At 46.8% G+C, this 21,503-nt stretch overlaps 1 protein-coding gene across 1 annotated transcript in view; it reads right to left on the minus strand.

Moving 5' to 3' along the window:
• Positions 1 to 21,503, minus strand: part of ATM (ATM serine/threonine kinase) — a 77,516-nt gene that overhangs the window by 8,773 nt on the left and 47,240 nt on the right. Inside the window, exons 39-58 of the mRNA XM_078878163.1 lie at positions 21,115 to 21,193; positions 20,378 to 20,512; positions 19,315 to 19,432; positions 18,468 to 18,556; positions 17,489 to 17,591; positions 16,215 to 16,363; positions 13,905 to 14,012; positions 13,170 to 13,289; positions 12,406 to 12,616; positions 11,657 to 11,815; positions 9,953 to 10,078; positions 8,674 to 8,915; positions 6,866 to 7,076; positions 5,770 to 5,883; positions 4,995 to 5,168; positions 2,380 to 2,518; positions 2,067 to 2,149; positions 1,049 to 1,189; positions 473 to 589; positions 157 to 306 (exon numbers count right to left, since the gene is read on the minus strand). Coding sequence (XP_078734289.1) covers positions 157 to 306; positions 473 to 589; positions 1,049 to 1,189; positions 2,067 to 2,149; positions 2,380 to 2,518; positions 4,995 to 5,168; positions 5,770 to 5,883; positions 6,866 to 7,076; positions 8,674 to 8,915; positions 9,953 to 10,078; positions 11,657 to 11,815; positions 12,406 to 12,616; positions 13,170 to 13,289; positions 13,905 to 14,012; positions 16,215 to 16,363; positions 17,489 to 17,591; positions 18,468 to 18,556; positions 19,315 to 19,432; positions 20,378 to 20,512; positions 21,115 to 21,193 — 2,768 coding nt within the window. The remainder of the gene's footprint in view (positions 1 to 156; positions 307 to 472; positions 590 to 1,048; positions 1,190 to 2,066; positions 2,150 to 2,379; positions 2,519 to 4,994; positions 5,169 to 5,769; positions 5,884 to 6,865; positions 7,077 to 8,673; positions 8,916 to 9,952; positions 10,079 to 11,656; positions 11,816 to 12,405; positions 12,617 to 13,169; positions 13,290 to 13,904; positions 14,013 to 16,214; positions 16,364 to 17,488; positions 17,592 to 18,467; positions 18,557 to 19,314; positions 19,433 to 20,377; positions 20,513 to 21,114; positions 21,194 to 21,503) is intronic.

The raw sequence follows: 21,503 nt of genomic DNA on the forward strand, positions 1-21,503 counted from the left end.
CCTTAGAAGCTAAACACTAAAATAAACATACACACATTTTTACATTAAATTCTTACAGCTTAGGCCTAAGGCTTTCCAGGTTAGGTTTCAAAGCTGTATTACTAAGGGTTTAGTGATAAGAAGTGGGGGCAGCCCTGGTTACCAGAGGGCCCTTACATTCATGAATTTGCGACAGTGCATGGAGGGCCAGTCGTTGGGCCGGTACTTGGTGTGGGCGCCCGTGTCCTTGTGGACGAGGTAGTCGCCGATGGGCACGGTGCCCACGCACCACTCGAGCACGCCGCTCCGCTGTGACAGAGGCACCACCTTACAGGTCCCACGTGGGAGGGGGCGGCACAGGCAAGGCACCCCATCTCGTTAGCCCAGTGAGCGGTAAGAAGAAGGCGCCAAGGGAAGAGACACAGCCCACACCCGTGACGCCGATCGTTAAACCCGGCATAATTGAGTATGACGAGGACGCACGATCACCCACCTTGTACGTGCGGATGCTGAGCTTGCGGGTGCGTGTCTCTGCGCTCCCGGCCAGCAGCTCATTGCACATGTGGAAAACCTGCTGCATGACGGCGTCCTGACGCAGGTCGTCACGGCCCTGCCAAGCGAGGCAATACAAACTATAAAGTCACCATCATTATCGTCACAATCATCACGGTCATGGATACTGCTCTTGTTGTCACTGTACGAACTCCATAGCTATTATTGTTTGCCGTAACAGTCACACAGATTTTATTTTTGGTGGCGATGCCCTGTGTCCCTTTGTTGTAATTACAGAATTGTGCAACCCTGAGCGATTAAATAAACGTGTTTTTTAACCAGCTGCTAGACTGATCTTGACAGGGTCCTTAAAAATAAGACTGACAATCCCATCTCAGACAGGGTCTTTAGACAACAGACTTAGAATTTTAGACAATAAGCTGGCAGACCAGTTTGTTTGAAGGGGCCTTTGGACAACGTGCATCAGAATATATTTGTGCAGCACCATTTGTTTGGCCCTGTCTCATTGTATCGGGTCCTCTGCTGCGGAGCTGCTGTTCCTTAATATCCAAATCACCTTTACAAGCTGCCTGTACGTTCGTCCATCTGATCCCTCGCAGTCGATGATTTTGGGGAGGTTAACGCCTCCGGCGAGCCGGAAGTGTGGCCGGAAAGCACGCACCGTCACGAGGTCAGGGTACTGCCCCGTCGGGTCCACCTGAAGGTGTGGGAAGAAATTCGGAACATTGATTACGTATCAGCTTCCAATAAGTCAAAACTCCACAGGATATAGTCAAGTCAATATACAAGCATTTAGTCAACAACGTTATTTCAATAACAAAGTCAGTGTTGAGGTTTGTGTTATGCAGCACTTTGTGTTTTACAACCAGGACATGTTTAGCGTTGGAGGTGTGTAGTGATGAGCTGTGGGGGAGACAATGACAAACCATGGGTGGACACTTAAGAGTAGGGGTGTCAGCCTATATTGTGGGTTATACACTGAGAAGTCACCAACTTCCACCTTCAAGCAGCAGGTCAACGCATAGATCCTTTCCTACTCTGCAACCCATCTCACGCACACATTGTATGCAGGGGATACGCACGCACACCCACAAACACTTCACAAATCCACAGAGAGCCAACTGTACACGGCATAGCACAATAGTAGTGACACACAATGCCTACTTGTTGAACAATGGCATTCACACGAGACGTGCAGGGCATACTCAGTAGAGCAACAATGAATATCTGACACCTCACTGAACATTTGACATTACAATGAACACTCGAAACAGACGATGTCCGAGCACACAGAGTTGGATGCAGCTCACAGCGTTGATCAGGCGGCCCTCCTGCAGACTCGCGCTCTCCGCTCCCACAGCACCCTCTCTCGCTGCCAAGCGCCAGGAGCTCTCGCGCACTCTCCCGTACCTCACCCCTCGGGACCTCGAGCCAGGAATTCCGCTCGTCACCAGACTCCTATTCTCCACACTACAGCTGTTGCTGCAGGATCTCTGCAGTTGCTGGCTCAGTGCTCTCACCTCTTAAGCCAATCATCCACCACCCACCCTGTGTACCAAGGAGAATTGGTTTACCTTCAGTTCCAATGTGGGGATAACAACTTTGTACAGATTTCTGATGTCCTTGATGGGCTGATCCTTTGGAATGAGCAAATCCTCTGCAAATCAAAATGCAGACATTCTTCAATAAAAACAGACTCTCAAAAAATATATATTTTGCTTCTAGTTTTATTGGAGATACTTTTTTACAATTATTTTATGGAAAAAGCAAGAGGCACCAGGAGAGAGCTGATGAAAGACAAGGACATGTAAGGCAAGGAAAGTAAAGACAGGAGGTGCGAGAGAGGCAGATGTCATGGGGCTTCCCCAAGTCATCAAAGGTGCTCACTCGTCTGCTTGCGCGAGGCCTCGGCGTTCATGTTGGCGAGCACGATGTAAGCGTCGCACAGCTTCTCCGTGTCACGCACCAGCTCAGGCTGCTGCTTTCGCACCTGTTCCACGAGGTCCCGCGTCGCCCTGACGCGATCCTGCCCACGAACGCGCATGCACACATGCAACACACTCGCCGGCACACTTGCACTTGTCCACAACAAACACACAGATATGCACAAACGCAGGAACTCGTACACATGCACTAGAGTTCTTAAGATAGGAACGAGCGGTAGTGTATTGGCACTAATAATGTACATGCACTCTTATGAATCGGTAGTGTCTGGGTAAAGCTGCAGGTTGGGTTAGGGTTAGAGTAATCTTAAATAATAATACACTAAGACACTTTTTTCCAGCAACATCCTGCCCCTCTGGTTGGCTGCTTGGTCGCGGTGACGTTACGCACCGCAACCAATCGGCGTGCGCGACAGGACTCGTTAACATAATTTGATGCTTCGCAATTTTATACTGGCCGCTCGCTGAGCGTTGCCTCAAGTATCAATTAGCTGTCAACGTTATGATACAAACTTTCGATGCTAAAACAAAGGTGAGACACTCTGCCGCGATATTTCTCCTGCCTCAGCAGTCCTCCTGCTGTATTTTTTCACCTGAAGACGATTGCTTGTGTTGCGATCGAAACGTCGTGATGTTTTATTATTTTTATTCCATTTGCGTGACTTTACCGAAAGACCCAAAGAGTGTGAGACACCCTATCCATGCAATAATTAATATTCCTGTGCTGCAAAATGCAACATTATTTGCAACTCACTGCCATACCACTCTATGGCCAGTCCCTGCCCGTTCACTGGTCCAATTAATGATCGTACGTCGACACACTCATTGGACGAAAGCCCCACTTATGACAACACGTAGATAACACATTCTGTGAAGTAACTGTTTCAACAGAACTTGCAAACACCTACTCGCACTGGCGACACGAACCGCCAAGCTTTGGTTTGGCGGAGCGATCCTCCGCCAGCTGTTAAGTCCTAACATTACTGCTGTGAGTGTGTTTGTTGAGAGTGTGTGTACACGTGCGTGTGTTTTGTGTATGTGTTTTGTGTTTGTGTGTATGTCAGGAGCGGCAGTATAGCGGTTAGCTATGAACCCAGCGAACCGAGTTCGATTCTCCCTCACGCCCAACCCGTGACAATCATCGCACCCGAGATCGTCTCCCCGAGGTCGACTCAGCCTAAAATGAGTACCTAGTGCGGTGTGTAAATATCGCCACTAGGGAGACAAAGGCGGTCAGGCATGGTGTTGGCCACCCACCCTCTAGTGTGCCGTTTCAGCCTTCGTAGGTGCTCACTAACTGCACTTGCCCCAACAATCTGTTAAGGCTACACGGAGCGGTAGTGTAGAGCTCAGCGCGACGCTGCATTAGAAACCTGTCAAGCCGAGTTTCATTCCAGTGACAATTATCTGAACCGCTCCTGGGCCTCCCCTAGGTCGACTCAGCATCAAATAAGTACCTGGGTGCGGTGTGTGTAGTAAACATCGTCAATGGGGGAGACTAAAGTGGTCTTGCTTGGTGCTGGTCACCCATTCTTTTGTGTGCCATGCCGGCCTTCATTAAGTGCTACTCGCTAATAGTCTGTTGATTCTTGATTTGAAGCTTTCGTGACTGCAGGAATCCATACTCTTTGGTTCTTTCGGTAAAGTCACGTAGGTAGAAAAAAAAAAAAATCACGACGTTTCGGGCGCAACACAAGCGTCCATCATCAGGTTATACGAGGGATCTTTGTATTTGTGTGCATGTGAAAGTGAGTGTGTGTACCTTGACAGCTGTCATGATTATCCCCTAGGACCTAGGTTGATTTAACCTCAAATGCGTACCTGGTGTATAAACAACGCCACTGGGGAGACAAAGGCGGCCGGGCGTGGTGCTGACCACTCACCCTGTTGTGTGCCGTTCCGGCTTTCAGATGTGCTGCTCGCTAACAACACTTGTCCATAAAGTCTATTAAGGCTATACGGGGGATCTGTGTCTTTGTGTGCACATGTGAAAGTCAGTGTGTGTTTATGTGTGTACGTCTTCGGGGACTGCCCAAATCCTTGCGGAAGTTTCGCAGGTTCCTGCTCGTGTCTAAATATTGATAAAGGCTGCGTTAGGGTTAAAGATATGGTCTGAGTAATGGGATGAATTGTAACAGAGTAGAGTTATGGTCGAGGTATAACTGTGAGTTAGGGTATCAATCCGGTTATCGCTATGGTCTGGCTTAAAGCAATGGTCAGGGTATTTGCGATGGTCTCGTTTAGGGTCAGGGTTATGCGGTCCTCTCCATGGCTTCAAAAGTGGGTGCCACGGTGGTGAAATGTTAACTTCCTCGCCTGGTATGCAGGAGGTCGTGGGTTTGATCCTGACCCTTGACACCTGTATACTTGGAGTTTGCATGTTCTCCCCGTGGTCGTGTGTATTTTCTCTGGGTCCTCCGGTTTTTTCCTCCACATTTAGAAATATGCATTTAGAGTATGTAGCTACTTTAAAATTCCACTTTGTAGAGCTGTCATTTGCGGCTTCTGAAAAAAGAGCTGGAAAACAACGTACATACAGATGAGACTGCGAGCGCTTACGTCGTCACTAGGGGCCGAGGACCCCCTGCCATCTCCCCGGCTCAAGCGGCTGCCCCCGCGTGCACCATCCCTGGCTGCCACTGTCTGAAGCAGCTCGTCCTTGCCAGCGTTCGCCAGCGCCAGCACCACCAGCAGCGCATGGTGCGGGTGCGTGAGCGTCACGCGCAGGATGAGCTGGTGGGGGGGACGGGGAGAAACGGTTTTGATGGATCCACGTTTGTCTTTGTGTGTGTTGTGAGGAGCAGTGGCATCGTAGTGGTTAGCACAATAGGCTACAAACCCAAAGACCTGATTTCAAATCACAGCCATGGCAAACATCAGCAGTCAATATATGAACTGGGCCTCCTGTAAATTGACTGAGCTGTAAAAGAGTATCTTGTGCGGTGTGTGGACCTCAGTACCGAGGAGACAAAGGCGGTGCTGATCAAACCACCCCCTTGTGTGCCATGCCAGCCTTCATCGGTGCTTGCTAACAACACTTGCCCCAACAGTCTAATACAGGCTATACAGGGGATCTTTATCTTTGCATATGCAAGTGTTTAAAGAATATCGAACCAAAAAAACTGCTCTTTTCCTGTAGAAACATACTAAGGCTGTGTGGCCCAGGTTGTCCAACATAACTTTGCAACTTCGTTCTTGCCAAAACGCATTTAAAGTAATGGCCAGCAGAGCTCTGATGACAACTGTTGCTGTTTATATTCATATCTAGTTTCACGATATTCCTTAGCATCGCCATATCACGACAACCCTACACGGCAGTGTCAGCCGCCCTCACCTTCTGCAGGATGCTGTGGAAGGCTTCTCCGCCCGCCATCTTGGTGCCCATGCGTGCCGCCAGCTGGTAAATCAACGGCAGGAACTTGTGCGGAGGGATGTCTGTCACGCCCGTCTGTGACGATTTACAAGGATGAGGGTGGCAATGGTTGTGGCAGTGGGTGAAATCAGTGTTAAAAATGGGTTTAAAAAAATTGCTGTATGAATAAAGGTTTTAATTTATTACAGAATGGTAGTCTATTGCATTTAATATGATTTATATACTACGTAACATATTAAGTTCCATTTAATATAAATTGCATACGATTTAATGTATTCTGTGCATTTATATAAATTATATGCGACATAATAGTATTCTTGCGCATTAAATAAACATATACTGTGTAGCAGTTAACTAGTGCATTTAAAATCTATATTAAACATAGGATTAATTCCCCATATCCTGGAATTACACCTCCATTTTGCGGGAAGTACTTGGCCAGTATGTCATAGGGTTCGTTTGCTTACCCAACTCATAGTATGCATACCAGGAATACTGTCCCATTAAATAAGTGGGGCAAAGGTCGTGGTGGGGAAGTTTTGCCCCCTAATGTTGTGAACTCGAGGTCACTGGAAGGGATCTCAGAGGTAGCTTGTTGATATCTACTTCACAACGCTGTTCTCTAACACGCAGGTTTGCACTGAATGGATCCCCCATCTTAAGTCATGACACCAATAGCACAATCAGGATCACCATAGGGAAAAATGTCTGAATTAAAAAAAACAATATTATAGTAATGATGGTGATACTTATGGCAATAGATGATATTACGAAAATATGGTATTGAAGATGTTGTTGCTACTGATGCTGCAAATGATGCCACAATTGATTCTGATTATGTTGACAGTGATTATGCCACTGTTCAGGGTTATGTCAGGAAGAGCACAATTGGGATAAAATTTAGGAAAGCAATTGTTTGTAACAAAAAAAAACACTGGGGAAAATCACAGCAGTGTGCTCGTGTGCGTGCGCGTGCTCTAGCGCGCGTGCTCTAGCGCGCGTGCTCTAGCGCGCGTGCTCGAGCACCCGCGTGTCCTCACGCACGCAGAAATCTCACCCGCATGACGTCGTTGACCTGCTGCTCCGCCGAGTTCTCGAGCCAGAGCGAGACGAGGCGGAATGCGCGCGCCTCCCCGTGCGCCCCGCCGCTGCGCAGGCAGCGCACGTAGTTGACGAGCGCCTCCACCAGGAAGCGCTCACGGTCCTGCCGCAGCGACAGCAGCTCCCGCTCGTCCAGATCGCACTCGCGCTGCAGCTTTACCATGTACCTGGGGACACGCACAGACAAGGACAAGCGGCCCCTGCATAGCCTGCATCGTTCACAAAAACACGAACATCCCCTTTTATTCTTTGGGCCTTTCGGTAAAGTCACGTAGATAGGTTCAAAGAAAATAACAAAAAATAATAAAAAACTACGACGTTCCGATCGCAACACAAGCATTCGTCATCAGGAAGAAAAGAGAGGCGGAAAGCTGCTGAGGCAAACTGTTTTAAAGGTTTAAAATGGTTGTAGCCCAAGGGTCATAAACGAAGTGGGCGAGGCTAGTAATGTTACTGTGAGAGATTAGCATGTTAATGGGAAATCGGAGAGCGACCTCCACGACAAGGGCGTGGAGGTGGCTATGTTACTGTGAGAGATTAGCATGTTACTGTGAGCGTTTAGCATGTTAATGTGAGAGATTAGCATGTTACTGTGAGAGATTAGCATGTTACTGTGAGAGATTAGCGTGTTAATGTGAGAGATTAGCATGTTAATGTGAGATCGGAGAGCAGCAACGTTGAGTTCGCCACGCGAGGTGGCTGTGTTAGGGTGGGAAATTTAACCTGCTAATGTCAAATCAGAGTGCCGAAAATAACAACTAACGTCGGAAAGTGGTAGGATGGGAACATCACAGCCAGTTATGACTTAAACTGGTTAATAACGTCCTTCCAATGATTACTCAGTTTATACCTATCTTCTCCATTGAAGTTGTGTCTGTGTCTGTATATGTGGATGGGTTCATGAACGAATCTTTGTTGATGACCAGTGGGTTTGCAAAGTACCTTCGTCTTAGAGAAATCAATTTCGTGTGAGCCCACCACATTAAAACAATGATCAGTCACGGCCGAGGTATTGGTCCTACCGTGTTTCAGATCTGCCTTATGTTCACGAACTCGGTCCGAGACATGTCGCTTAGTTTCCCCAATGTAACTACTGCCACAGACACAGCTTAGTTTGTCGACGCCGGAGTATTGCATGTCAGGGATCACATCCTTCACAGATGGGACCAGATCAAAATTGTATGTCCTGTGTTAAATCGAATCTGCATCTTGTTTGCTCATAATTTTGGAGTTATATTTGGTGACCCCTGCTATGTATGGCAAGGTGATGGTTTTGATTGGGTCCTCAGATGGTTCTTTCCCAACGGTTGGGGTGACAGCTGTTGCGGGTCCTGGGTCCTGGCTGCGTCGCTGCTCGCTGTCATCTCTCTTCGTCGTCCGACCACGTGGCTGATCTCCTGCAAGGCTCTCATCATTGCCGTCGCTGCACTAGTCGGACAGCTACGTAGTTGGACGCCGACGATGGGGTTGTGTGATAGGGTCGGCTATGTGTAGCTGCGTTACATAAATGTATCGCCCAGTGTGTTCCCAATAAGTAAGAAGCCTTCTACACGACGTGTCTCGGAAGCCGCTCACTACATATTGATACATCTAAGCTAAATTTCTGAAGACCACTAAGAGATTTGGTCTTTCAGTCAATTGTCTAAAGACCCAAGCAGAGACTGGTCTTCCAGTCTAACCGTGTGCTTAACGGAACTTGTTAGTGAGAGACCGATTGGCAAGGTACACAGCACCCGCCTCCGTCCACCTGCACAGCCGACTCACCTGGATGGCTGCAGCTTGAGAGACTGTAAGAGGGTGACGTCTTCCTTAGCTTTGCGGAGCAGAGCTCGCTTGTTCTCGTACTCGGCCGAGCGCATGTACGCCACGATGCTGCGGTGCTGAGCGTCGGCGAAGCGTGCCAGCGACAGGTACAGCGCCGCCCTGCACACGCGGCCACCCTCGCTCTCGCCCATGTCGCTGCCGCCGCTGCCATCGCCCCACGCACGCTCCGCCACGCTCACCGCCTGTAGGCGGGCACGATGGGCAAAGGGGGGTGGGTGCCAGGAAGGCAGTAATGCACGGGCGGGACAAAGGTGGAAGAGGCAGCGTAGAGGGGCAGCACGAAGATGGATGATGCTTCACAGAGGGGTGGCGCACAGACGGAGGGGGAGCATAGAGGGGCGGCACAGGGATGGGGAAGTGGAGGTGCCAGGTGGATGTAAGATATTACCATGAAGGGACTCTTGCAAAGATGCGAGAGGGAGGAGACACCATAAAAAAGAGATGCAGGTATGGTGAAAACGTTGCATCCTAAATAAATGTAGCAACTAAACTGAGAGAACAAAATATAAAACCGTTAAAATTGCTGTATTTTTACCTTGTTTACATTTTTCTGACTAAACATTGTGTAACATAGAAATAGGGTGGGTACCTCATATATAATTTCCACTTACATAACCATATCATAGTGACAGTCTAAATAATACGGAACCTCTGATGCAATAATACAATAATATTGTTGCTCATGTAACAGTCAGCAAAAAGTGTATTCAAAGAAGCATGTTTGTGTGTGTTAGCAGAATATAGTTGCACTTTTATGATGCCTCAAAATGCCAGCCATTTTCACCAAAACACCATCATGGAAAATATTCACAATATTTGCGAGATTTTCACCCAATTAATGATACTGATTGTGCAGTAATTAAAGTTGGGTTGCAAACATCTATTGAGGCTGCCACTGCCAGCCGAAGTGGAAATCTTGGCCGGCGATATGCCCAACCATCCTTGTGCTTGACCATTGCGGTCGTTCACACACTGCACCCGGCACTCAGTTAAGGCTGAAGTACCCAAGAGCCGGCCCACAACAGGCTCTGAAACCAATTTTCAATGATGTCATGGGTAGCCAGGAATCGAACACTTGTCGCAGGGATTGTAGCAAAGTGTGTCGACCCCTACGTAATATTTGCACGTGTATTTTAAAATCTGTGAAAAAGAGCTTTCTAGCTCGACGGATTCCTCCAGCATAAAAAAATTATTCAGATTCTAAAAGAAAGGCCCTCACCTTCTCGAGGTACTCGCTGAGGATGATGGAGGGGCTCTCCGAGCACGTCTCGGCCAGCCAGTGTCCATAGCGGCCCAGGCACTCGGCGTACAGTGCCAACAGCTCCTTCGCACACTCGCCTGCCACCTGCAAGTGCACGGCAAAGCCACATGGAGCGTGCAACTAGGCCGCATGGAGCAAGCTAACTGGACATTAATGAATCCACAACCGCCCCCCACCGTTTTGCGATTAGATTAGAACAGTCAACTTCTTGGTTCTTTTGGTAAAGTCACGTAGAAGGGAAGTAATAAAATAATAAAAATAAAACATAATAAAACAATTCTCACGACGTTTCGGCTACAACGCAAGCAGCCGTCTTCAGGTGAAGAATGAGACACTACCAAGCTAAGAGCTTATATATAAGCTGGGTTGGAGGTGGAAGAGCGCCTTAACAAAAAGAATGTGCATATGAAGAGGAATTTAGCATATTCATATGCACATTCTTTTTGTTAAGGCGCTCTTCCACCTCCAACCCAGCTTATATATAAGATCCTAGCTTGGTAGTGTCTCATTCTTCACCTGAAGACGGCTGCTTGCGTTGTAGCCGAAACGTCGTGAGAATTGTTTAATTATGTTTTATTTTTATTATTTTATTACTTCCCTTCTACGTGACTTTACCGAAAGAACCAAGAAGATGAATCCCTGCAGTCACGAAAGCTTTAAATCGAAATAGAACAGTCAAATCAACATTTGTTTTGTGTTTGTCTCATTCGTATCGTCTGCCCTCGTATGTGTTGTCTTGTTCCTTCTCCTTCATTGAATCGGCATAAATGTATTATTGGTAGATCATAAGCATATGACTCGAATAAATGGTAACATTTTGATTTTAGTTTAACACGTAGGCTTTCGCGACCAATGTTATTCATAATCAACGTTTTTGGGTTTAGATCGCGTTATTTATAAATGTGTCGTAACCCTCCACCACCCGACACGGCCAATCAGTAAAAAAGTGTCACGTTGACAAAAGACAAATAGTTCACTGCTTTAGCCCACCGGTGTGTTGAAGCCACAACATTTACAATTTGAGTACGACGTTTCGCTGGTAATTGCATCCAGCATCATCGGGCAATTCGCCAGAATGGTGAGGCTCTGCTGTGTCTCCCGAATTGCCCGATGATGCTGGATGAAATTACCAGCGAAACGTCGTACTCAAATTGTAAATGTTGTGGCTTCAACACACCGGTGGGCTAAAGCAGTGAACTATTTGTCTTTTGTCAACGTGACACTTTTTTACTGATTGGCCGTGTTGGGTGGTGGAGGGTTACGACACATTTATAAATAACGCGATCTAAACCCAAAAACGTTGATTATGAATTTTGATTTTAATCCTACAGAATATTAAATGTGGGACGTTTTTAACAGGCAGTCTATAGAGTGCAGTTTTAATGTTTTTCTCATTAAATGCATGGGATTTCCTCTGCTCATTTTAGTTTTCATTCTGCATATTAAAATACAACATAATTAAGGAATTGGTTGAATATAATGGGTGTAACATTACACCAAACGAGCGATCCAAGTCATCATTTACAGCCGCACTTTCATTCAAGATTCGATTCTTTGTCCCATTTTTAACGTCTCATTAATAGTTGTTTTGCTCCATTAGCCCCTCTGCTGTCTATAGGACTTTAAGTGTCTCTGAAGTCGCATGGAGTAAGGAGGCAGCACCTGGGCTTTAAGTGTTCCCAGGAGGCCCTTCATGATGCCCATTGCCCGGCCCTGCTCTTGTTTGGCCCAAAACATCTCAGCATCCTCCACCTGCCAGGCATGGACCCCGTGTGGGCGTCTCGGGCACTGCCTGATTGATTGTATCGCCCTCTCCGACACCTGTGGTTCAACGGCAGTACGACAGCACAGGAATGGATAATGACAGTGATACAGGCGATGTTGATAATCGTTCTTAATGATTGTTGGTGAGGATAATAACGGTAGTGGTATTTTATTTGCAAGACAGATGGAAAATAGAAGACGGATGCCCCCAGGCACTCACATGTGGACAGAACAGACAAAAACACAGGTGGATGGACGTAGGAATGTTGAACCTCCAGACAACAAAGATCCCCCGTATAGCCTTTACAGACTGTTGGGGCAAGTGCTGTTAGCAAACACCTATGAAGGCCGGCACGGCACACGGAGAGGCGAGTGACCAGCACCACGTCAGACCGCCTTTTGCCTTCCCAGTGGCGATGTTTACACACCACACCAGGTAGTCATTTGAGGCTTAGTCAACCTAGGGGAGACCCAAGACCAGGTTCGGGTCGCCGGGTTCGTAGCGCAGCCTGTTAACCGTGACACGACCGCTCCCCAAAGGGACACACCCTTTGTGACAAATGTAGAGATGGACATGGAAGAGAGACGGTCACACATAGAAAAAGGGCACGGGGACACGGAGGCAGACAGAGACGCGGGGGACGCACGCGTGTATTTCCGGCGAGGCGTGCGAGCCGCGCCAGCTCCGTGAGATGGTCGACGAGGGCCCCCGTGCTCTCGGGCGCCGCCTGGCGGTGCAGCGCCGTGCGCAGCGACAGCACGGGCTCCTGGTAGCGGAAGTCGGTCTCCCGCAGCACCAGCAGCTGCTGGCGCCACGAGTCCTGCAGCGGCGCCAGCGCGTCCACGTCGGGCCCAGCGCTTGCGTTGCCACATCAACAACAATAATTATGAGGTGGATTTGAATTCGAGCAGTGTACGAATAAAAATGAGAAAATACAAATTAATCAAAACACAAGGGGTGCAACATACTGCGCACAGGAAGGCACAAAAAGTATTTTGGGACTAAATCACCAAGCATGCACCCAATCTCACCAGATCTGGGAAGTTAAGTCAGGTTGCATCTGGATAGAGCTTCGATTGCTGACCACCAGGTCATCGGGCTTGAGGGGTTACGTGGTGCCTTATAAGGGCCGTCAACAACTCACACTGAATAGCATGGTGAATAATGGTCAAATAACCCATGGGGAGATTCCATCCAACAGTAGATATCATGATACATGTGTATTGTTCATTAATAAGAAATTGATCTTTGTCAAACAGAGCTTAGACTAACATCCCAAGACTCGCCGTGAGCATTCCACGTTGAAACAGCTCTATGTCTCATGAAAAAAACCCGCCACCAATAACAACGCAACTGAACCATAACTGGGGGAATAAGACAACTGAATAATGAAATGGAAACGAGCGAAACCTGTACAGCCGTTGTCCAGCGGCTTCCATCTCGCTGAGCGAGCGCAGGCGGCAGAGCGCCGGGTACACGGCGTGCACCGACTCCAGATTGAGGGCGCTCAGCTCACGCATCTCCTGCACCCTGGCACGAGGCAGTGCGGCAACACGCTCCAGGTAAGTGGATCGACAAAGCACTGCACATTACATCCCAAAACAAAGATATAACCGTTGTAGTCTAGCGGTGCTGGTTAGCAAACGCGCCCTCGGGGGTCCCAAGGAACATGGGTCGCGGGCTCCTTCTCCATGCATGCTACAACTGTTATTCTGTAATGCAAACTCAAGCCGTACAATAACTGCTCTGCATATAATTAAGCATTGAATCTAAATTCCAAATATAATTCATGTATTTTTTAATGCATAGAGCACCCAGTACACTGCATATCCGGAGCTGCGATTGTGATGATACACTTGCTGTCAGGGCAGGGCTGCTGCAGCAGCAGTGGCCCGAATGCACTTTAGTAGAAGAAATCCGTATGCTGGCAGTGGTGGTGCCAGTCTGATAAATGATTTTCACTCCTTTCCCATGATATTGGGAGTTAGCCTATGAGTGTTGCTCCTTGATAGAAACAAGAGACAATTTTAATAAGGTTGTAAGAAACCATTTGGCAGATACCCTAACCACGTGTAGTATTCTGACCCCGGCATGTAAATACCATCTCACACCGGCTGTGGCCGCCGTGTGGGCTGTGCGTCTCACCGTGCTGCTGCCAGGTGCTGGGTGAAGCTGCTGAACTCGCGGTCGTGCAGAGCCTGGAGACTGTAGTAGAGGCACTCGTGGTAGCCCAGGCTGCGGGGCTCTGACCTGCTGATCACACACACATGCACACCAAGACCCCTCCCGCCCCCTGCCGGTTAACATTACAGCCCGCAGGGGCTTTTACTCCCATCAAACACATTTATAATTACAGCACTTTATCCAACAGTGTATTGAAAGAAACCTCCTCACACCATGTGTGTCGTTGGGTTGTTTGAACATATTGTACCACGCCGGTTCAGTGTAGGTTGGTGAGAAGGAACCCAGATGTAACTCGCCAAGCCGTGACCAGGAGTTGAACTCAAGGGTTTAGAGCACAGCGTTTTAACCACTGCACCACAGCTACATGGAACTAAATAATAGACAGTTAAACACGTACACTTTCGCGACCAATATCATCCATAAGAGGTTTTTTGGGTTATATCTCGTAAATATATAAATGTGTCGTTAAAACCCAACGCCACCCGACACAGCCAACTAGTAAGGGTTGTCGCGTAAACAGAACGTGCCAATTCATCACTAGTACAGCACTAACCGGTGTGCTGGAGAGCCAAGCATCAACATTTACAATCTGAGTACGACGTTTCGCCAGTAATTACAACAAGCTTCATCAGGCGGCAGATTTGTGGAGAAGTCCTCCGCCTGTTTCGTTCCTTATAAAGAAACGCCTCTATATCGACTAAAAGAACACCAGAGGAACATTAAATTCTCCCAAACACAGCTGTCAGCAGTGGCAGAGCATGCTTGTCAACAAGGACATTCAATTGATTTTGATAACGTTGAAGTGTTATGTAGAACTAATTATTACTGGCCAATATTAGTTATAGAATCAATGGAAATTGAGAATAATTCAAATAATTTCAACCGCTGTGATAGCTACAGACTCGGCACAGCCTGGAATCGTATTATTAAGTAAAACACAACACATTACAATTCCTTACAGGTGCATCACATGCTAAGTGGCTGATTATTGATCTATTACATAATTGCATACACCCCCGCCTCGGATCTCGAATCCTGATGGGGTTCAACAATGATGACGTCATCCTGCACTATTTAAGACAGGAAGCAGGTGGATGGCTTCACTCTTCTGGTAAATCGCCCGAAGATGCTGGATGTAATTTCCAGCGAAACGTCGTACTCAAATTGTAAATGTTGTGGATTCACTCTTCAACACACCGGTGGGCTAAAGTAGTGAACTATTTGTCTTTAATAAAACGTGACACATTTTTACTGATTGGCCGTGTCGGGTAGTGGAGGGTTGCGACACATTTATAAACAACGCGATCTAACCCAAAAACCTTTATGAATAATACTGGTCGCGAAAGCCTACGTGTTAAACTGACACATTTACATATTTACGCTATCTAACCCAAAACAAATATTATGATTAATAGACGTTTGAAAGGCCAACCAATCATATAAGCAAGCTGGATTTATAAAAGGGTTTTCTACCATGACACAAACCTACCATTCGTCAGATCGTAGATAACACAAATCAATAACAAATACAATTATGCCTGGCCTTTCGGAGATTATGTAAGGGCATTTGATTCTATTTTCAGTGAATACTTTTAATTTAGTCATCTAAGCTCTCACAAACCGAGGCATTAATAAAACACATAGACATCCATAATACAGGTTTTTTGGGTGAGATCGCGTAAATATAGAAATGTGTCGTTAAACCCGTCACCACCCAACACAGCCAATTAGTAAGATTTGTGTCGGATGGTGGTCGGGTTTAACGACACATTTATATATTTACGCGATCTAACCCAAAACACCTGTATTATGGATATTGGTCGCGAAAGCCTACGTGTTAAACATACATAGACATGATCAAAACCATTTGTAAGATGGAACAGCTATATCGAGGCTGCATGAACAAAGTAACAAAATACAAATCAAAGGAGGAGTCAGTCAAACAGATTTGCTCTTACCAACGCTACATCAACATAAGATATTTTCTGTAAACTGAATTGGAGAAATTAAGGCATAAAAACAAATTGACAATATATAAGCCCTCTCGAGTGAGTTGATGACATCGCCATTATAAGAACCAATGGAAATAATCATCATACTGCTGGATTAAGGTCTCCCCACACCATTTCCATCTCTCATTGTCCCGTGGTGCAATAATTGATTCCATTACTGCACATGAGCTGATCTTGTGTGCGCGTGTGCGTACGTGTGCGTACGTGTGCGAGTGTGTGCGAGTGTGTGCGAGTGTGTGCGAGTGTGTGCGAGTGTCACCGAGAGCTGGGCTGACGGTCCCACTGGCCCGCTCGCCAGGCTGCCTGGTAGCGCATCTCCTCTAGGTCCGCGCTGCACTCGGGCGACTCCTCCTCCAGGCCTCGAAGGTATCGCTGCAGCACCAAGTCCAGCCCGCAGTTCTGCAGCGCCTGCTCCCAGTGAACACGCACCGGGTACTACTCCAGCTTCCTTGCACGGGCCAAATTCTCGTTAACAATACTGGCCAAATGTTCCATTGCATGGCTCCCCTGCCACGGTGGCGAGATGTTAACTCCATCGCCTGGTATGCAGGAGGTTATGGGTTCGATCGATCCCGACCCTGACACACAAATGTTTGCAGTTTGCATGTTCTTCGGTTTTTCCCTCCACTTTTAGAAACATGCATTGAGAGTATTTGGATGCGATAAATTCCACATGATAAGCCACTTCATTTGTGGCCAGTTTGCTTCTGAAAAAGAGAGACAATGCTCAGTCGGCCGAACCAACATCGTGACAACAGGTTTTGAGACTAATTTAGGCTTCCTTATGGTAAATAACAGCATCACTCTGTCGATGATCTCCAACAAGAGTGCAATCATAAGTAAAGCCGCGTAGTTAGAAAAATAATAAAATATTACGACGTTTCGATCGCAACACAAGCAATCGTCATCAGGGGATGACGATTGTCTTTATGATGTACATGGATAGCCCTATTATGAACCCATTGCTGAATGAGGCCTTATCCCGCAGTGCGGGTTGTGGGGATCATTTAACCATATTTCACCACACTGGTTGGTGTGGGTTGATGAAGGTGGGCAGTGTAGGCAGTGTAATGCATTTTTCTACACTGTTCTTTGCTGACAGTATAGCCCCGCAGCAGCCTACAACACTTTCCTAGGTGAAGGGATGGGTAAAGTGAACAGAAGGTACTTTTAATATGAAGTGGGGTCCAGCACCAGCACTTACAGGATCTGAGATGAACAGATGACTAAAATGTGCACGGGCACACTTTTATTGTGAATGGAGTCCAAAGTGTGCTCCTGCAGGATCCGAGGTGAATGTGGAGGTGAATGTGGAGGTGAATGTGGAGGTGAATGTGGAGGTGAATGTGGAGGTGAATGTGGTGAATGTGGAGGTGAATGTGGAGGTGAATGTGGAGGTGAAGCAGCAGGGGAACTTCTAATGCGAAGTGAGGCCCAGTTCCAGAACTTGCAGGATCCAAAGTGTAAAGGTCAATGAAGTGGGTAGGGGCGGGGGGGGGAATTTTTATTTGAAATGCCATTTGGCACCGGTACCTGTAAGATCCCCGCTTGCCTGACGCCCATGGGCAACGCCGTGTCAAGGTCATACACTCCCAGTGCCTTCTCCCACTCCCCCTCATGCTCATAGGTGCGCACCCTTCAGCAGGGCACACACACACACACACGACACACATATAAACAAGTATGAGGAATTCAGAATCAATTTCAAGGTTTATCTTATAAGTCTCAATCTCAAATTGACTCTCTTGTAAATTAGTATTATAATTGCGTGACCCAGTTTGACATGGGTTGGCATCTTCATTAATGAGAAATAATGAAACAAACTCATGGAAGTGCATGGCTTCTGTAATGCTTTGCAATATGTATTTGTCCACGAAAGTATTAATTTGCAATAATAACAATGGCACCTTCCGTTTTGGCCAGTTTTCTATAGCGCAAGTCCTAAATAGTAATGAACTTTAAACTAAAACAAGTGATTTACATTCGATCATCTTTACGAGATGTATCATGATCCACAGCTACAGACCGACAGACAGATGTATGTATGTTAAACTTCTATCGCACTGTACGTAGTCAACGGTGCTAATCGGAGGTGCAGGGGAAGGACAAACTAAACAAAAAGCAGTACTAAAGAAATTAGTTTTAAATCTAGATTTAAAAGTGTATAGCTCCAGTGGCTTCCTAATACCGGGTGTTCCAGACTGTCCCCGTAGAAGTGCATCTGAAACTGCACGATACAGTGGCCGTCTTTATTCGATGGCTAGCCAAAAACCGCTATGAAAATGATCAGATTTAGCATGATGGTTTATGCTCCTGACGAGATCAGCAAGGTTTTATAGTTCAAAATATAGATAGACAGAGATGGATAGTCGGAGAGACAGACAGGCAGAGAGGTATGGCTAATTCATTAACACTTTCAACCTTCGTTGGAAAGCAGTAAAAAGAACACGCATGGTGCCAGAATTTGCATGTGCTCGCATGAGCGCTTGGATGATGGAAAGGAGGAAATCACCTGGCCAGGGCATGGACAGGGTGACCTCGCCTGCAGCCGTACAGGCTGTCGGGCTCCCCGATGCTTCTATAAACCTCCAGCAGCAGATCCTGGAGTCACACGGTGGAAACAAAAACCTCATTTTGGAACCAGGGTTTTTAATTTCATTGTGTTAGTGTTATCGATAATAACATGTAAAAAGAGAAAACTATAAAAAAAAATATTGGTTTGCCATTCTTCACCAACCCATTCTGACCAGCCTTGTGAAATATGATCAAAAAAGCCCCATGACCGACATGTCGTGGTGAGGCTTTCATCCAGCAGTGGAGTGACAAAGGGCCGTACGTTTAAAAAAAATGTTTTTGCATGTAATGTCACTTGAGCAATCACGTAACATTAAGAGGTTAATGGCAGCCATTATCAAAAAGCATATTCAAACAATATCGAGTGTATTATCCTTAAATCTGCGCCATCTGCTTCGTGGCGGACATTAAAGATCCCACTGTGTTTCTCGAACAAGAGCAGTCCATTTGTTGCTGGCGTTATGGTGAAAATTTGGAAAATGTGATCAATTGCTTGCAAATTCATTAAGTGGATAAAGCCACATTGCAGCGTCACCCCCGACTGGCAGACTGATACCCACGTGCAGGCTGGTACTGTGTAAAATCTGTGCTACAAAAGCGACAGCTGCCACTGTGGGTCACATTGGTAAGACTGCAGTATGGCATTCACATGGCTGATACGACATGTGATATAAGGCGTTTTGATTTGCCAAGGCATTTAAGCAAGCACCATATTAATACAAATCCTCATCCTTATACGTTTACTGATCCAATTCACGAAGCACACATTATGCTCATCGTATGACCTGCAGGCTGATGTTCGCCTCATCCATCCCTGTCTCGCTGATGTTCTCCAGCAGCGACTTGTGATTGTCCTCATCATGGCTCGAACGGCCGCTGAAATCACCGCTGCCATCCTGGGGCCTGAGATTGCATCAACGATGGCAGGAGTGGATGACATGGTGAGGTGGTTGAGTAATATGATCACAGATGTTTGACTGTCTTTCACCTGTCCCACCTCTCTGTGCATCCATCCGTCAGTTCATCTGTCGATCAGTCCGATTATCCAACTACCTGTGTGTCCACCCATCTATCAGTATGTCCACCTCCACATCCATCTAACACTATTTTGTGTATGCATATCTGTCCATCCATCTGTTTGTACTCGTGTCTACCTATTAATCAATTCATATGGTGATATGTTTGTCCGTTCTTTTGTCCATCCATCAATCCACCCACCCACCGTTTTGTCCTTCCATCCAACCTCCCATTCGTCAGTCAATCCTTCTTTCTATAAATGGCATATCCACACATCCATAATTTATCTACCCATTGATCAATCAATCTATGTCCACCTGCCTGGCTATTATGCATATAACAAAACATTGATTCATCACTTAAAATCAAATCTTATACTCAAGAAACACATCTGTTTGTCTATGTAATAATTGAATATTTACATGTAATGCAAATGCAGTACATATAATATGTTAATGCTACATTTGCTCAATGGTGCAAATTTTTTTTTCAAATTACACTGTAAAAAGGAGACAAAAAAGAATTGATTCTTTAATCTAGTCATGATCCAGAATGATGACACTTAATTGAATCGCTGCAGGCAAGACAGGAAGTTAATTGTTAGAGGTCTACTGTTCATAAATGTACCTGTCCATGATTCAGTCCATTCATTGATCAGTTCATCCTTCTGTCTGTACGCGTCTTTTCCTTCTTTTCTAGTCAATATATCCAAATAATCACCCATCCATCCATCCAATTGCATATACAACCATCCACCTGGCTGAATATACATCGATCCGTCTATTGCCGCGTGTGCGAGGCTGAGCAAGCGAGCGAGTGCTGTGGCTGTACCGATGCGTGCTGGCATAGATCTCGGCGTAGAGCAGTGCGGTGAAGTGCGCCCCGCACGCCTGTGCCGCGCTCGCCACCTGCAGGTGGTTGAGACTCAGCCAGAAGTTGTTGTCCCAGGGCGTTTGCGAGTTGGGCCTGACACACGCAGATGCACATGGCCGCAACCACGGCAGCAACGGCCACAACTTTGCGTGTAGTGAGAATAGTTGTGATTTGGTAGGTGCGTGTGTGTTGTAGGTGTGGCGGGGAGTAGTGGTCCTTTGGTTAGCATGTTGCGCTACGAACCCGGTGACCTGAATTTAATTCCCGCTCACGGCCAACACTAGTGACGATTATCTGAACCGGTCCGGAGCCTCCCCTACGTCGAATAAGCCTCAAATTGAGTACCTGGTGCGGTGTGTAAACATAGCCACTCGGGAGACAAAGGCTGTGGTGCTGATCCACCTACCCCCTCGTGTGCCGTGCCGGCCTTCTTAGATGCTCGCTAACAGAACTTGCCCTAACAGTCTGTTATAAGCTATACGGGGGATCTTTGTCTTTGTGTGGTGTGTGTGTGTGTGTATGGAGTGTGGTGTGTGTGGTGTAAGCAGTGTGTGTGTGTGTATGGAGTGCGGTGTAAGCAGTGTGTGTGTGTATGGAGTGCGGTGTGTGTGGTGTAAGCAGTGTGTGTAAAGAGTGTGGTGTGTGTGGTGTAAGCAGTGTGTGTGTGTGCGCGCACTATGAGTGTACGACATTACCGCTGGTGGCGACGCAGGTAGCCGATGGCCCGGAGGACGGAACGCACAGACACCGGGTCCACATGTACCCCCGATGCATCTTCAAAGAGATTGCATGGTGACCACATCGGCACAGAAGAGCTTCACATACAATAGTAACAGCATTTCGACACATACAGCAATTAATACACTCCATCAATCAATAGGTCCAATGACTTACAAAGTATGAACCCATTAACATGAGAAAAAGCCCCACTAATATTCAGGGCTCTTTTTAAGGAAGACCCCCTGTTTTGGGATGTTTGACCAAATCCACTTATGAGTGTTTAGCATCGCGAAGAAACTGGAGCAGCTACAGAAAACCCATGCATACGCTTAGGGGGTAACACTAAAAAAATTGCACAGATAGA

This window comes from Lampetra fluviatilis, chromosome 50 (genome assembly GCF_964198595.1).
Source record: "Lampetra fluviatilis chromosome 50, kcLamFluv1.1, whole genome shotgun sequence".
Classification (NCBI taxonomy): domain Eukaryota; kingdom Metazoa; phylum Chordata; class Hyperoartia; order Petromyzontiformes; family Petromyzontidae; genus Lampetra; species Lampetra fluviatilis.